This window comes from Cupressus sempervirens, chromosome 10 (genome assembly GCF_028749045.1).
Source record: "Cupressus sempervirens isolate cs-2001-9-10 chromosome 10, ASM2874904v1, whole genome shotgun sequence".
NCBI classification, from domain to species: Eukaryota; Viridiplantae; Streptophyta; class Pinopsida; order Cupressales; family Cupressaceae; genus Cupressus; species Cupressus sempervirens.
Genome location: NC_143127.1, coordinates 580,204,308 through 580,221,086, shown reverse-complemented (window position 1 = coordinate 580,221,086; position 16,779 = coordinate 580,204,308). Strand labels below are relative to the sequence as shown.

Here is a 16,779-nt window from a genome sequence, read left to right as displayed (position 1 = left end):
TTTATCATACATTCAATTATAATTATTTAATGTCAAATCATTTCACTATACATACCGACAAATAAAATGTAATATGGAAACATTATATTTGTGTGGACGAGATTGAATGCGAATCACAAAGGGTAAATTAAACTTGTTATCCACCGAATGTTCGCCACTAATGAAAGGAGGGAGACACGTCACTAAATGGACATGCCTCCCATGTAGGAGACACGTCCATTCAAGGACAGGTCTCCAAACTTAGTCAACCCCCATATGCATAAGCGGTTGATAAGATTCAAATGTAATATGAACACAGCAAAATACCCGAAGTCTTCTGATATCATTTTCTTCTATTGCCAGCCCCTCATTCATCGGCCAATTCAGACTATAGTCATCACGTCATATAAGTATTGTCTATCACATCGAGTATAAAACGAGCTTTCATAGAGTAAAGAGTAAATCATATAAATATTGATTACAAGTGATTCAAAGGTTCAAATATATATAGAAACTTTATACATACATACATACATACATACATATATATAATTCTATCAAAAGGATTAAGAACCCTTGCATATATAATTCAATGAATTTTATAATTGAATTTCAAAATAAATCTGATCTCAAAGTTTAACAGATTTGCTGATGTCTCATATGGATTTTTTGTGTGGTGCAGGAAAATCAACTTTTAAGTAAAAACAATAATAGCTTTTGGTGGGTTTGTCAATGCTGACACAAAACAGCAAACGTGTGTGATTTGGCACTTATGATCAACAAACCAATGATTTTGTGTGGAAAGGATTCTCTTGTGACATGACAATCCGTGATTGCTTTCAGTGATCCTTCTAGCTCTTGCATCCCTGCGAAGGAAGGACGAGTTGCTCAGTAGGAGACCGCGCAACTGCAAGGAGCGATGTTTGATTTTAAATTTGTATTCTCTACCCCATGTTGCCCTCTTTCTACGTCACAAGACAAAATGGAGAATGCTGGAGAAGGTTGGGAGACCGTAGTGAAATAAAAAATGTTACTGCCAAAATAAAGGGGGGAACGTCTGCTAGTTAGGGTTTCCATGTCTTTGATCTCTCTGTTTTTGTTAAGTGGCAAGTCTTTCTCAGAATTGTAGACATGCCCATGCAATGTTGAAGGCACACACAAGGCATGGAAATGTAGCGCACAGGAGCAATAGCGACTCATATATCTACAGCTAGAGGACTAGGCACCACATCACCATTCAACTCGGGTGGACTACAAACAAGGAGGCTCACTCATTCCCCTTGACATCAAAAAATGAAGACCATCTAATCTGGTGAGGACAGACCAAAGATCATTATACACTTGAGTCAGTTATATTTCTAACTAGGACAGCAAGTATCCAAGTCTGTCTGTGTGGTATTGGTGTTTCAAAACTACCAAGCAACAAAACACTTGATACCAGGATATTGAAGAACAACTTAGTCTAAGGGTTACCTATTTCCTATACTCAACTAAAAAGTCCTCAAATCTCGACCCAACTTCAACAAAATCACAAGGATTTTCTACCCTTTAGGTTCTACAAAGCCAAGGCGAGTGCACCTGAGGGATAAAAGGGTTCAATACTAGATATTATCTTTATACTTCACTCACTCACTGATATTCTTTCACAATACTTATCCCCTATAGCAGATATTTGGCCACAATTCTTCTCAGATTTACAGGTAAGTTTGGGTTACAGCAACTAACCACAACACGCAGAGATTAATAGCAAACAAGTGTTGACCAACTATTAAATTCTTCATACATGAAAGTAAATTTGATTTGAATTTTGAAATTCTGCTTCATGCAATTCTATGATTTCTTCATATGCAAATTGAATAAATGATCAGTGCCTTATTCATTGACATTTAGAGTCTATCCAGCAATTTTGACCTAATTAACTGCATTACAATCAATTTTATCAGCAATTTACCCTAAACCTCATTCTTATGGATATCCTTCTTACTAACTGGAAATCCTATCACCTTACTGAAGCATTTACTTAATTCCTTGAATTAAAAGCAATAGCAAACTGATATACAACCTATCCTAGTTGCATTAAATTGAATAAGCCTTGCTCATACAATCTCGAGATAATCAACTAATAACAATGGGGACAAGATTCAAAGAAAACAGATATGGTTGTAACTTTCCTTTGTTAATTTTCATTAAAAATCACACAACACTAATGTAAAACTCAAAACAATTCAAGACAAGACAACATGATCCTTCAATGTTAATGTATTCTCAGATTTGCAGAGAAAAATACATCACAAAATTAACATCAAGAGAACTGGACCAAATGCAAGCCTAGCATAATACTAAAAGTAACATAAAATTCGGACCCTTTCTCTAGCCTTGGGATCTCATTTATATAGCATGAGATGCAACAAGCTTTAGGCTTAGAGAAGAATTACAACTGTCCTTAAGACAGAAAGATATTACATACAAAAGGTTACTGTCATAATAAGACAAATATCTGTGCAACAAAATGTCTACATCATGAGTCTTCTTTTTGTGGGGCCGATTTTGCTGCAGCTTCTTGTTGTCGTTGCTCTTCCAACTGTGGGATAGCTTGATCTGCATATGAGGTATCAGGTTCTAATATTTGGAGATTTAATACAACTCGTTGATCTCCCTCCAAATCATCCTAACTGACGAGCTAACAGTTACAATTGGTTTTCTGCTGCCAAATCATCAGTTTCACTAATTGCCTCAATTTTTGCAACCAGTTGATCTTCTTTTCTTTCCTCTGGTGCATCTATTATTTGTAACTCATCTAGGTCCACACCACTTTCATCAGTTTCCTCAGAAACTAGCTGATTGGCTTGAGCAAGATCTGTCATCCACTTGTTGAAAAGTGAATCATCTAGCCAGTTAAAGTTCAAAATTTCTTGTTGCTTCCTCAAGATTTCTTCTCCCAACTTTCAATTTCAACGAAATCCTTTTAAAAGAATTATAAAATATTTGAACTTGAACAACTTCTTCAGTTGTTTTGGCAAACCATATGTGGCCTTTTTCATTGATGACTTTATTCAATCCGATACACACTAATTCATCTAGCTCTTTAGCCCACTCTTCTTTAGCTTTCAAATTATCTATAGCCTTGAGTGCATGAGGGAAAAGCTCAAAACTTTCACTAAGATATTTTGAGAAATAATTTATACTTCTCCTTTGTAGTGCAACTCTCTTGTTATCAAAATCAAAGAGGTCATTGGTCATGTCAAAAGTCTTCTCTATTTGCTCACAAGAAAGACCAATGACTGAACAACATAAAACTGTGACATCACTGTCCCTATTGTTCCATTTTTTGACAAATGGCTTCAAGATGGCTTCACTATTCTTCATCTCATTCCATATATTCATTAATCTTAACAATTGTTCATAAAATACAAGCCATTCTACCCTATCTACCAAATACATAATCGTCTCTTAATTTATTTTCATATTGGACATCCAATTCCACATGCATTTGCCCACAATTTGTTCTTTTCTTCCTCAAACTCTTCAACTATATATAGTTGGGGTCCCTGTGGGGTAGCTAGTATTTCTACAAGGGGAGTTGACTTGAATGGTTCAATCGCAAGATGAGGAGGATAAGTGATCCTGGGCTGGCTAGATTCTCCTACTTTTCTTTTACCCAATTGCTTTTCCATTTGAGTAATCTAAACCTCCAATTGATGTATTTTGTTTCCTCTTTCCTCATAGGCCTCTGGTATCTTTTCAAATCCAGCATTTAGTTCTAAGAATTTCCTTTTGTCCTTTGCACCAACCACAACTCCAAAATCTGCCATTTCTTGGGTCATCTGGGACACCATTTCACTGTCCACTTCCTCTGCCCTATAGACAATAAGGCTGCATGTGTGTTTAGAATATGAAATTTCTTGCATTCTGCCTTTGTCTCTTTTTTGGATGGACCACATCACTAAAGCCTAATGGTCATCACTATATTTTAACCCCTTATGGGCTTGTAGGACTTCCTCCTCAGTTCTAAACTGGGTGTCCTTTGATTTCCTTACTGTATCAAAAATCATGGCATTAGCGATATCCCATTCTGGTAACAATAAAACTCCAAAATCCTTCAGCAGCTGCCTACCCCCTTCAGGGGTTATCTATGCAAATTCCTCAATAAGACTAGCCTGACCTCATGCTCAATTGTAGAGTCCTACCTGCCAGGTCGCTCTATTTTAAGCCTTTTACATTTCTCTTCAAAATTGTTTATACTTCTCCTCCACAAAAATTAAATGAATGCTCTAGACTTCACAAAGCTTTCATCATCTATGAATTTCTGAGATGCCAATTCTACTACACGATCTATCTCTTTGCCTCTGAAATCTCCTACAGTGAGGGCTAATGTTGGCATAGGAGGTTCCTCAAGGACTCCCTCTTCTATATCTATTGTTGTAATTATAATGTCCTTCTCCCCTCCCATTTGTCTCAGCTGTTCTCTCAAGGATACTTCATCATCTATTTGGAGTGGGATTTGGGTAGGGGAGTATTCTTCAACCCTAGAAGAGGATCCTTGTTCCAATTTCTGTTTCTTGGAGCAAGTGCAACAGGTGGGCTTTTAGAAGGTTGTCTTTTGTAAAGAGGCACAGGCTGCACACCCTTTGCCACTACATACCCAGCTTTTCCCTATAATGTATATTGGCCTAGTGATATAATTACCCTGTTTACCAATCTAGTTTCTACCTCAGCTACCTTGTCTAGGTAAGCTTGGGTTAGGATTGCCTTTTTCTCATTCAAGGTTTGCATAAAACCAGCAAAATTGTTCATAAGCAAATCCATTTTAGCACCCCAATACCTCTTGTCAGCAAGAGGATCATATTTTGGTTCAAAAACATTCACAAAGTCTAATACCCTATTGTATACTTTCCATTTTTCTTTCCTAATCTCTTGTTCTTGTAATGAAAACAGATTTATAATTACATCTTCAGAAAAGTACACAGTTTTTGCAAGGGATCTGGCCTTGGTTCTTTCTTCGAATGTATCATAAAAACCCTCTAGATCTATGAACCGGGGATGAGAATATTTCATCTGATATTTATCTAGAAATTTCTTTATATTCCTCCATCCTTTTTTAACAAAAATAAAATTGTGCACAATGGTAATCTGAGGAAAGAAAGTACCTCTATATCTACGAATCAGCTCACTTTCTTCCAATGATCCTGTCTGCCACAAGAGCTCTGCAATTCCTACCATAGTTTAAAAAGCCGGCGATATATCGCCGAAATTGCAAATTATTGCGCGTCTAAAACGTGGACGAATTAAACGCGCATTATATCGGGTCCGAGTTTTTAATAAACTCGCAGAGGTTTCTATCACAATATATCGCGAATAAATCTAAAAAGCAGCGGATTAATTCGTTGATTGGGTCAAAGAAAATTAGGTCTTTTCAACTTTTGGCCGCGCTTTTACATACGCCAAAAAGAGCACCATCGTCGTGAATCGCAATCACTGATAGCAGTCGGGACTTGGGATAGCAATCGCAGTCACAGTGATAGCAAGGTCTTCAAAGTTCAAATCCCGTCGCCGTGATTCCAAGGTAGCCGCATTTGGAGGTCGGGATTTGCTCTACAGTCTGCCGCGTCTTCTCTCCAGGTAGGGTTCCGGGTTAGTTTTTAATTTTTTTTTGCTGATTTTATATTTGAATTTTTCGTTTTCCATAGTTCATTGTGATACTATATTAAATTTTAATATATATTATTGTATTTAGTTAAATAAAAATTATTATAAACAGATTACAAACCTATTCTTTTTTATTTGGATTAAATGTATTACAAATGTATTATTTTTTATTTGGATTAAATGTAATATATAATATGTATTACCAACAGATTAGAATATAATAAATTAATAATAATATATAATAATAAAATTTTAAAACAATAACTTATAGTCTTATATATAATAATAAAATTAATAAATATAAAACTTAAACTTATATATAATAATAAAATTATAAAACAATAACTTATATATAGTAATAAAATAGTATTAGTGTAAATTTAACTTTTATATAATATTGTTTTATTATTATATAAATATTCGACTGTAATATTTACTATTTAGTATTTACTATATTTTACTATTTCACTATTTTACTAAATATTAAATATTAATAGCTGTAATGTAAAATTGTAACTTATTAAATTTTAAAAAAATTAGCAGATCCAAGATAAAATATAAAATCTAAATTTAATTAAGGATATTATTTAAATGTGATTTGTGCTTTATAGATTCATACTATTTTATAAATTGCTACAAATTGTGTTTGATCTCAAACTAATCTAATATTTGATTTTTCATTTTTGTAACGGGATGACTAGTGGTGGCAGAGCAAAGGACCCTTTATGGAAACATGGTATTGCAAGAGCAAACAAAGGAGATATCCAGTGTATTGCAAGAGCCTTTATGGAAACATGGTATTGCAGGAGCAAACAAAGGAGATATCCAGTGTATCCATTGCTTTAAATGCATGACTTCAGGGATAAGCCGATTGAAATATCATCTTGCAAAGATTCCATGCAATGATATTACACCGTGTCTAAAGTGTTCAGAAGAGGCTACAAGAGAGGCTATGGCAAGCCTTCAACAATATGCACAAAGTAAGGCAGCAAAAAAGAGGATATTTGAGGCCATGGCAGCCCCAATGGAGACTTTTAGTGCTATAGGATCACAAACAGTTGGAGAAAGTTCTTCTTCTATTGGGCCTCGGATACGGGGATCAGGAAGTGTGAGTGGGTCTTTAGCAGATTTTTGGGTTCCACATAACACTCCTGGTGCTCAACCCGGCTTACTAGGTACTGCATGGAACAAAGAGATGCACGAACAAACAAAAGTGGCAATTATGAGATTTTGGGTCCGGAATAATCTTTCCTTCAATGCTTTATGCAGTCCATATTGGGATCAAGTGGTAACTTCCATTTCTTTGTCTGGTAAGGGGTTCAAGTCCCCAACTCCCTATGAGGTGAGTGGGCCATTGTTAGATGACGAAGTAAGAAACATTCATCAACTTGTGGAAGAGCAAAGAAGAGTTTGGGAACAGAAAGGTTGCACTATTATCTCTGATGGGTGGACCGATGGCAGGAATAGGACACTCATTAACTTTCTAGTTGCTTCAAGGGGGCAGTTGGTATTTCTAAAATCAGTTGATGCCTCTGATCAAGTGAAAAATGCAGAAAATTTGTGTAACATGTTGGATGAGGTGGTAATAGAAGTGGGAGTGGCTAATGTCATCCAGATTGTGACTGATAATGCAGTTGCGTATGTGGCAGCCGGTAGACTTCTGATGGAGAGACATCCTACATTGTTTTGGAGCCCTTGTGTTGCCCATTGTCTCGACTTGCTTCTTGAGGATCTAGGGAAACTGAGCTAGGTGGAGAAGGTGGTTGAAGATGGAAGGAATATTGCGAAGTACATCTACAATCATACATGGGTCTTGAGTCTTATGAGAGAGCACACTAGTGGTAAGGATCTTGTACGAGCAGGGGTCACACGCTTTGCTACTAATTTTCTAAATTTGCAAAGCATATCAGAGACATTGTTAGACCTTAGGCGCATGTTTCTTGATAAGAAATGGTTAGAGAGTCCTTATGCCAAGAAGCCTGAAGCAGAGAAGATTGTGAGGATTGTGTTTGATGGTAGCTTTGAAAAGCTAATGAAGGAGACCCTCAAAGTAAGTTTTCAAATCTTAATTGATGAGTTAGAATTTAATTTTGAAATATTTTCATTGGCTGATTTTGTATGTCTTATTATGTCTAAGTATCAGAGCCATTGTTGAAGGTTCTACGAATTGTGGATGGGGATAAAAACCCCATGGGGTTTCTATATGAGGCTATGGATAGCGCAAAAGAGGCCATTCAGCACTTGTATAGGTCAAATGAGACCAAGTATAGACCCATATGGAACATCATTGATCGTAGGTGGAACCGACAACTCCACCAACACATTCATGCAGCTGCCTACTACTTGAACCCTAAGTACTATTTCTCCAACACTTTTAAAGCAGATGCAAAGGTTCAAATTGGCTTGGACACATGTATTCGAAGATTGGTTGCTGATACGGACCTCCGAGACATCATACTTGATAAGTTGCAGAGCTACAAGAGGGAAGAGGGGCCATTATTTTCTTCTCCTGATTGCAAGCGTAGGAGATACACCTTGCAGCCAGGTAAAAAAGAACTTGCGTTTAATTTTATCATACCATTTATTTCGCTCGTGAAGTTTATTGGAAGTTTTATCACATCATAAATGATTTTTTTAAACCTTGCAGATCTGTCGTGGGAAGATTATGGTGCCACAACGCCTAATCTTCAACAGCTTGCCATCCGAATTTTATCGCAGCCTTGTAGTGCTTCTGGCTGCGAGAGAAATTGGAGTACTTTTCAAGACATACACACAAAGAAACGTAATAGGTTGACCCAAAAACGCCTAAATGACTTGGTCTATGTGAAGTACAACCTTCTCTTGCACGAGAAGAAGGTGAAAGGGCAAGCTTCATATGCAGCACTAGACTTGGATGACATTGATCCATATTCAGCAGATTGGATTGCTCCTCTTGATGATGAGGGTGTAGATGAGGATGTGGGCAAACCTTTATTGACAGATGAGCAGCTAGCTGAGTTTGAGATGGAGGCAGATGACTGGGATGCAAATGTGGCAGCACGTGAGGTGGAACCTGAGCTTGGTCATCCATCAGAGGCTTCTGTGGAGCGTGAGGCACCTACTAGGGCACTTGTTGAGGATGTTGCTACGGCAACTACTTCAACACCACTCACAATCTTTTTTGAGTTTTACTCGTAGACGCAATTTATGATTGCTACTTTTAGTTTTCATTGATACTGAAACTTGAACTTAATATGTATTCAGAAGTTGTAATTTCAAACTTTCATGGAGTTTGATTGCTATATGTATTGAACTTATTTATATTTTGATGTTATACTTGTTTTTCAGTTTACGATTCTAATTTCTATTACTATCTTAATCCACTAAGTTTTAATTGCTATGAAATTATGAATTATTGTTTAACTTAGAACTTTGCTTCATATATGGTAGATATCTCAAATCATTATATGTTCTACAAATTTAGTGTGTATGTTACTATGTATGCATTTTTAAGAATATTTTAAGAAATTGTATATTTTCAAATGTTCGATAAAAGTGCCGATTTATTGCCGAATTTTTTGTCGAGTTTTTGCCGATTCCGATATTTTCAAAAATTTTGGGTCAGCCGAGATATTGCCGATACCGAATTTTTAAACTATAATTCCTACCTTTAAGGGCTATTGATAGGGTAACACATGTGGTTCTCCAAGGAAACTATATACTCAGAAAATGGTGGACACTGCATATGGGATAATATCTCCCCAATGGTGACTTATCTTCAATCCTTTTGCATAATCTTTTGGTCTAATCAATTCTACTAAAGATTGAGGTATTCTGGGATTATCTCTAGCTAATAACATTTTGAGCCTAGAGGCAAAGTATCTATCAAATCTGACAAAGCTAGCATCAGTAACCTCCCATGTCATGTTTGCACTCCACAATTGGATAGGAAGCTTTTCTCCATCTCTTTCCAATTCCAACTTCATTTCTTTGGAGAAGAAGGTGACACCTTTATACAAACATATGTATATTAACAAGGAATACCAACAGAAGGGTTTATCAACTTTAGCCTTAGCTATACCTATCAACCCATTATGAATCTCTTCTGCTAAGTAGGTGGCAAAATCAAAGATTGAGCTCATGCCATACTAAAGTGTTTGGGCAATAATAAGAACAAGGGACCCTTGTATATGGTCTTGTTCATCCATTCCAAAAAGTCTGCAGAGAGAAATATAATGCCTGAGCCCTAGGATTGAAAACTTTCTTCAACAATGGCTCTGGAGTGGAAGCAATTACTGAAGATAATGACTTAAATTTGACAAAATGTTCTTGTGATAGTCCTCCCCTCAGATATACCCTCTCTGTATCATACCTAGCCTACAGATCTTTCATATCTAGTTTCTCATGCACTGCATGGTTAGGGTTTAACTTGAAAACCTCCCTAATCAATTTTGGTGCAACCTTAAAAAGATTGTCACCAGAATGATTTTTCACTATCCTGGTTATTAGATCATACTTCTTTGACATTGTTGTAAGTAAGTCATCATAGAAGAACACCCCAGGTACAATCAATTTTCCAATGTCAAATTCCCACACATTGCCCAGAGGGGTATCAAGTTTTCTTTCTAAAAACCATTTCCAAAGCAACTCCAAACCTTCAATTGACGTCTGAGCATCCCTTAGCCAATTTGCCCTATCATAGAAACCCTCAATGACCAACAACATAGGGTTTTTAGGTATCAATTCCTTCCCCCTAGAGAATTCATTTGTGGACAATGGCAATTGTTCTAAGAAATCATCGTGTACAACCCTCTGCTGGTAGTCTAACTTCCTGAGAAATCTCTTCATGGAGGCATACTGAAAATATTCTCTTACTGCAATGACGATTTTTCAATTGACTAGAAACCTTGGTGCTCACCCAATTTTCCTGATTATCCCACTGAAGAATTTGCTAGCAGCAATTTGAAACCCTCAAAAAATGCAACCTAAGCTCTGGATATTTCTGATCTACGAAAATTCTGCAACCTTGGTGCTCAATAATGGAAAATCGAAAACCTTATTGCAAATTGGTCTCACACGAAACAGCATTGAAAATTTCCCAACAGTCATATTTCATGTCGCGCCAAAGAATTTAAAATCCAGTCATTGATCTTCATAAATCAAACAACTTAGCTTTAAAACAAAATGACTGCGTTACCCTTTTGTGAAACTGGCCACGCGTCAAAACGTCACTTCCCCGCATTCTCTAAAGTTTGATCATTTCCATAAAGCGGGAAAGCGATGATCGTTGATCTCCAAATGATCGACAATCATGAAAACCCTTAATTATTACTATATTCGCCTTTAATATTTTGGGCCCACTGAACACTCAGCCTCCAACTCATCAAACACGCAATACTCCTTGGAGAATCAGCATAAAGCATCTGACATACATTCCACTTCAGCACCTTCTAACAAACTTTGGAAAGGATGACCCCACATGGCTACGTATCAAATGGTCGCTTCCCCGCATTCTCTAAAACTCATTCACTTTCATAAAGCGGGAAAGCGATGTTCGTCGATCTTCAGATGATCGATAGTGTAACAAACTCTGTTTAATTTAGTCCAATCACCAATTTTATCCAATGAAATAGCTCCAAATTTCCACCGTGCTCTGACAACTCTGAGCTGTTCTGACAAGTTTACCTTTTGCGGCCCACAAAGGAGATGACCTCACAAAATCCACGTGTCAAGACGTCGCTTCCCCGCATTCTCTAAAGTTCGAGCAGTTTCAAATTACAGGAAAGCAACGCCCATTGATCTTCTCATGATCCATGGTTATGACTTAAAGCACATAGGGTTAAAATTTTCAAAGGAATACTATGCAAGTTGACTCACAGTTAAAACCAAGGCTAAATCAGAGATTAAGGTTGACTCGCGGTTAAAACCACAGCCAAATCAAAGGTTGGGAAAGTATTTTCAAAAGATATACATGGAAAATTTTAAGTAATGATTTTCTAAGGGCAAAACTTCCCGCGTACTTTTTAAAAAGAACCAATGTAACCCTATTTTTGGAAACCTAGGGCACAAATAATATTAAGGTAAACATGAAATTTGAGGTTTCTGTCTAGGGAAAACAAATTTTAACACACACGACCTCTAATTTCAATGAGTCAACTGGGTTTTCACTGTAAAATGCAACAAATTTTTTGGGATGTGAAAAACCAGGCCAACATTTGGTATGAAGCCAAATACAACATTTCCAAGCACCTTTCCAATTGACAGTCTTCAGTATGGAGCTGTGAGCAATTGAACAAGTTCCTTAAAGATACAAATGCTTATAAATCTGATATTTTCTGAGATAAGATACGTGTTTGGTTGTAACCAAATTCAATACTTTCTTATTTGAAATCAAAAGTGAAAACTGAATGCTATTCCTGCCATATATGATATGGCCAATTTCTAGGTTGCTACCATTAATTTTCAGAAACGTTTCTGGTACAGGGGTGGGGATACCTAGCCAGGGGATGCGTCCCATGGAGAAAAGTTTAATCACATTACATGATTTAAAGATAACACAAAGTTAATATTATTAATGGTTTACAATCTTATAGATTGCAGGACAAGGGTAGTTTGGATCCCAACAAGGGCCTCTACAATATTATTCACCAAATTAAGTACAACAACACCAAGAGATGTGATTTCATGAATGATATTTTGAACCCTAGCTCGATTGGCTGTGGCAAGATTGAGTGCAGGCATGATCTCTGTGGGTAAATGAAATGCAGTCATTGCAGGAAGCTCAAGTCCCTCATCCATTCGAAAGGGAACAAGCTCACGCTAGGAAAATGCTATGATAATCCTATGACATTGCCACCCAAGATCCTAGGTTTTTCGACTTCATTTGCTCTCACATTCATAGCAAAATAGAAGATAAGTGTCACACCAAGAAAATCCTAAAATAATTAAACCCCGTGATCAAAATCCAAGAAACTCTAATCATATGATTTCTAATCCTAAAAGGTGACAATTTGAAACATAGAATTTAAAACCCTAAATAACTGAGGCGCTAAAATTAAAACAATTCAAAACTCAAGGATCTTGAAAATTTCTACCTGGGCCAAAATTAAGCTAGTATCAAAACGAAAACTTGTGAATTCTCCACGGCATATGAAGCAAAGAGGGATACTGCATGTCCATGTGCGAAAGTTTTATAGTATCAAGAAAATATTTGCAGCTTTTTAAACAAAACAATTGTTTGTGAGATAAACTTTGGTCTGGGGCATGAGGCGAGGAATGTTTAAACTGCATAACAGTTGTTTTTCTTAGCATGAGACAACTTTCCGGATAACCAATCCCTCCATTTAACAGATAACAACAGGATTGTATTAGGACAAAATTAAACACAACAATAAAATGTACCGGCTACCATGCCAAGTGACTCACCTCAAGTTTCTGCATTAACTGTCCACAATAATGAGCAGCAAAAATGTTCCAGACTTTGCAAGAAAAATATATGAACCCTTATCATTGTAGGATTTTTTTTTGAAATAAGACAAACCAGAACAAATCTCCCCACAGTTACTGCTTTCAATCTAGTCACAGCAAATGAAAAACAGACTTGAGAATATTGGGATTTTAGGGCAACTGAAATCTGATTTGATTCAGAGATATAATGGCGAGATAAAATTTGTTTCCAAGCATGAGGTGAGGAATGCCTCAACTGGTTGGAAGTTTTCTTTCACGCATGAGTACTACTGAATTCAGTGGCCAATGCTTACAAATATAGGCTATCAGCTTAGACATTATAATCAAAACTCTAATTTTAATATATTAAATATTGAATTTTACAATATAGGATAAAAAACAAATAGATGCTTAAAAAATAAAAGATAAAGATACTAAATTTTTAAAAAACTATGATTGAAAGAAAAAGAAAAAAGCGGCAAACTCACCGAATGAGATTAGCCGCCCAACATCCCTGACCATTTTGGCCCAATACACACCTTCATTCGCCCAAATTTTCGTTAAACCAGGCGTCGAATACGAACTCTAAACCGCTGTATTCACCGCTTGCTTAAACCGACGCCATCTCTCCTGCGGCTGCAACTATTTCCGAAGGAGAAAGTCGCGAATTAAGGCTTTGTCATCCGCAGACAGGTTCCCCGACAGTGGTTTTAGTTCCCATCCTTCACAGCAAGACTCTCATGGCAACGACTAATAGACCCGCGAAATAACAGAGATGGAAATTTGGAGAATAGTCCCAAAAAAAATATTTTAAAAAATCTGTAGTCCTTTATCCGTACGAAGTTCAGGGATAATAAAGACGATTATTTTAGGGTTTTTTATATTCCCAGAATTTTGAACTTCATGAATTAAATTTGGCGAAACCTCTGACAGAGACTAAATCTACTCATAAAGTGCCCTCAGACTATATACACGAAAAAGTAAGTTTACTGTCTTACAGTTTACTGATCAGTTACCGATTAAAACACAAGGTTGGATAGCAGCATCGATAATTATGTCTTGTAAAAGGGGAGAAAAGAGACAAAGCATAGACAAGCGAGAGAAAGAAATTAAGAAAAGAAAGGAAAAGCTTACCTGATTTCATAGTGGCCGGCTAACAGAATTTCGACTCTACAAAAATCCTTTGACAAAAATAGATGCACATCTCCCGCCCTGTCCTTTTAAGTTCTCTATCAGCTTCATATGACCGTTTGCCACGGCTTCATCCGCGAACATTGCGGATGAAGCTCTTTTCTTCACACCAAAACCCTCGTAAAAACTCGACAAAAGCTCTGACGTCAGAAAAAATTTTCTTTACTTGGCTGTCAAACCTCCAAATTGCAGAATTCCAAAGCTGATCCGCCTCAAACGACTCCCGGAGCTTCGTCTCCCAGTTTTAACCACGTGAACGTTACCTGCAACTTTCCGATCGTAATTTTCACACGGATTGCTCCAACATTTGCAACGTAAACGGATCAGTAATGAAGACTACAAGTTCTGTTAAGTAATTCCTTGAACCGCGCTAGGGTTTACATGTTTGCAAGCCACGGGGCACCATTTTGAGTTGGAATTTCACACCAATCGATCAAATCGAGGGCGTAGAACACGAACATTGCGTCAAAACCCCCAATTTTTAATCCAAATGCAATCAAAACTGAAAACTGTAAGGAGCTCAGAACGCAAAAACGCACGACGAGAAGCTGAATGATTCGTTGTTTTGATGGATGCAGAAAGCTCGGGCCACTGTAATTTTGGCTTTTTAATTAATTAATTAAATTAAAAAATCAAAATTTGATTTAATGTGCAGACTGTGTTTGTTTATCATAATTCAATAGTGTTAGGGTGGGATATCCAGTCAACTTCTCTGAAAACGACGATTGAAGGAGACGGCACGGCATCAAGATGAATAAATAAATATTTTTTATTTTATAATGCCTTTTAGAGGACAGCTAGCAAAGAACAAGGAATAAATATATAAGTGGAGCACAGTAAAAGAAAATCCGGATGCTTTGGATGCCCTAGAAATTCACTATTACTTTTGCAATGGGCGAGATTGCGGTAACCATGTTCATGCCATAATGAAATTGGAACACCTTCTCTCTCTTCCCCACCATTTGCCCTAATAATGGGGAACGAGACAACTTTGTGTGTTTTATTGGATGCTCACCTAAATACTACTTTTAGGTAGCCCATAGATGTAAAAGTTGTTGCATTCAATCCAAACTCACTTTGAACTACCAACTGGACACTTGTGTGTGGGCAATGTGTAGGCAAAGAATAGTCAATAACATGTATATTTTTAAATGGTTGTGTAAAATTACAATGAGAATAATTGTATTGGTCAAATGGATGGGAGAAAAAGTAGCGAAACAAGGTTAAAGTCTGATTGGTTGTTTGAAATCCAAAACACTTGTTGTGGAAAATATCTCCTATTTATCATTCCAAAACACTTATCAAACTTTAGCATTGGTTGAAGGATCAAATTGGGAGCCTGATAGAGAAAGAAGAACATATACAACTTATCCAACATATTAGAATCACTAAGAAAGTCAAGGATATTTATGGTTGAAGAATCATGTTGAGTGGCGGACAAAAGAACGAAGTGGAAATCATTTTAAATTGATGTCAATCAGTTCCAAGAATATGGATTGCGTTGGATGAAAAACTAAAGATGTCTTGAAAAAAATATGATTATTGCATTAAATAAATAAACAAATTGCAATATTGAGAAGTAGAAATGATAGAATTGACACATTGAATTACAATGTGACATTGTCTTGCATCTTACTTTTTCTCCATATTTTACATATAATACTACAATGCATATAACTAGAATTTCAATAACCACGATAATGCAAATAAAAAAGAGTGCACAACACAAAATAATAATGTTACATTGTACATATTACAAGAGTTTTAATAAAATGAAATTCAAAAAGTATAGTGATAGAAATATTGCATAATTGTAGATGGATGATAATGAGGCACAAAAAAATTAAAATGCAAATATCAATGATAAGGACGTAGTGCTACAACTTTGGCTTAATTTGTTGCACCATTTGTATTCTTTCCACTTTGTTTCATTCTACATTATTATATGCCCAAGGCTTGAAATGGGATTTATGAATGATAAGTATGAAATGGGAAGTGAAATTCATAGAGCAATCACAACCAAAATGATTGTTAGGTTAAGTTATTTGCCACTCAAATTTCAAATTTGGTTTAGTCCTGTTGATAGTTGCACGTGAATGTTTTCCAATGCAATTTGATGTATCAACACTAACATTGTTCAAAATGTTACAGCTTAGGGCAACAATAAAATGTTATTCGTGTTTTTTCCAATTCCTTTCATTCTACCATTGTTTGGGCAAGTGTTGGAATGCGATTTATTAATGATAATTATGACATGCCAAAGGAAATTCATTAAATGCTTATAGCCAAAATGATGGCCACCAATAGTTACATGTCCTACAAACTTCAAATCATGTCCAACATTGTTAATAGTTGCATGTCAGAGCTCGTGACAACTAAGGCCAAGAGTAAAATAGTGTCATCCTCATTAGCCTAGCATGGCACTTATAAGAGCTAAAATGGAGAATTGAAAGTAGTTTATGTTAGGATTTAAAGAGTCAGAAATAACAATTACATTCAATAATCGAAAATAATAATGCACACAAAAGAGAACACAAG

The 16,779-nt window shown here is 36.3% G+C and overlaps 2 protein-coding genes across 6 annotated transcripts in view; one reads left to right on the top strand and one right to left on the bottom strand.

Moving 5' to 3' along the window:
- The window catches only part of LOC149535201 (uncharacterized), a 52,222-nt gene extending 37,258 nt beyond the window's left edge, over positions 1–14,964 (bottom strand). For 2 of the 5 annotated variants that reach the window (XR_016356699.1, XM_089803203.1), the window contains exons 1-2: positions 14,185–14,964; positions 13,539–13,692 (exon numbers count right to left, since the gene is read on the bottom strand). Coding sequence is in view for 3 of the 5 variants with exons in the window: in XM_089803203.1 (XP_089659329.1) it covers positions 13,539–13,572 (34 nt within the window). In the remaining 2 variants the exon portion in view is untranslated. The remainder of the gene's footprint in view (positions 1–13,538; positions 13,693–14,184) is intronic. The other 3 variants (XR_016356700.1, XM_089803205.1, XM_089803204.1) reach the window with 2 other exon arrangements.
- On the top strand, positions 6,264–8,448 carry LOC149535202 (uncharacterized). Its single transcript, XM_089804989.1, has one exon. The coding sequence runs from the start codon at positions 6,359–6,361 to the stop codon at positions 7,373–7,375; it is 1,017 nt and encodes a 338-aa protein (XP_089661115.1). The 5' UTR covers positions 6,264–6,358; the 3' UTR covers positions 7,376–8,448.
- Positions 14,965–16,779: the final 1,815 nt, after the last annotated feature.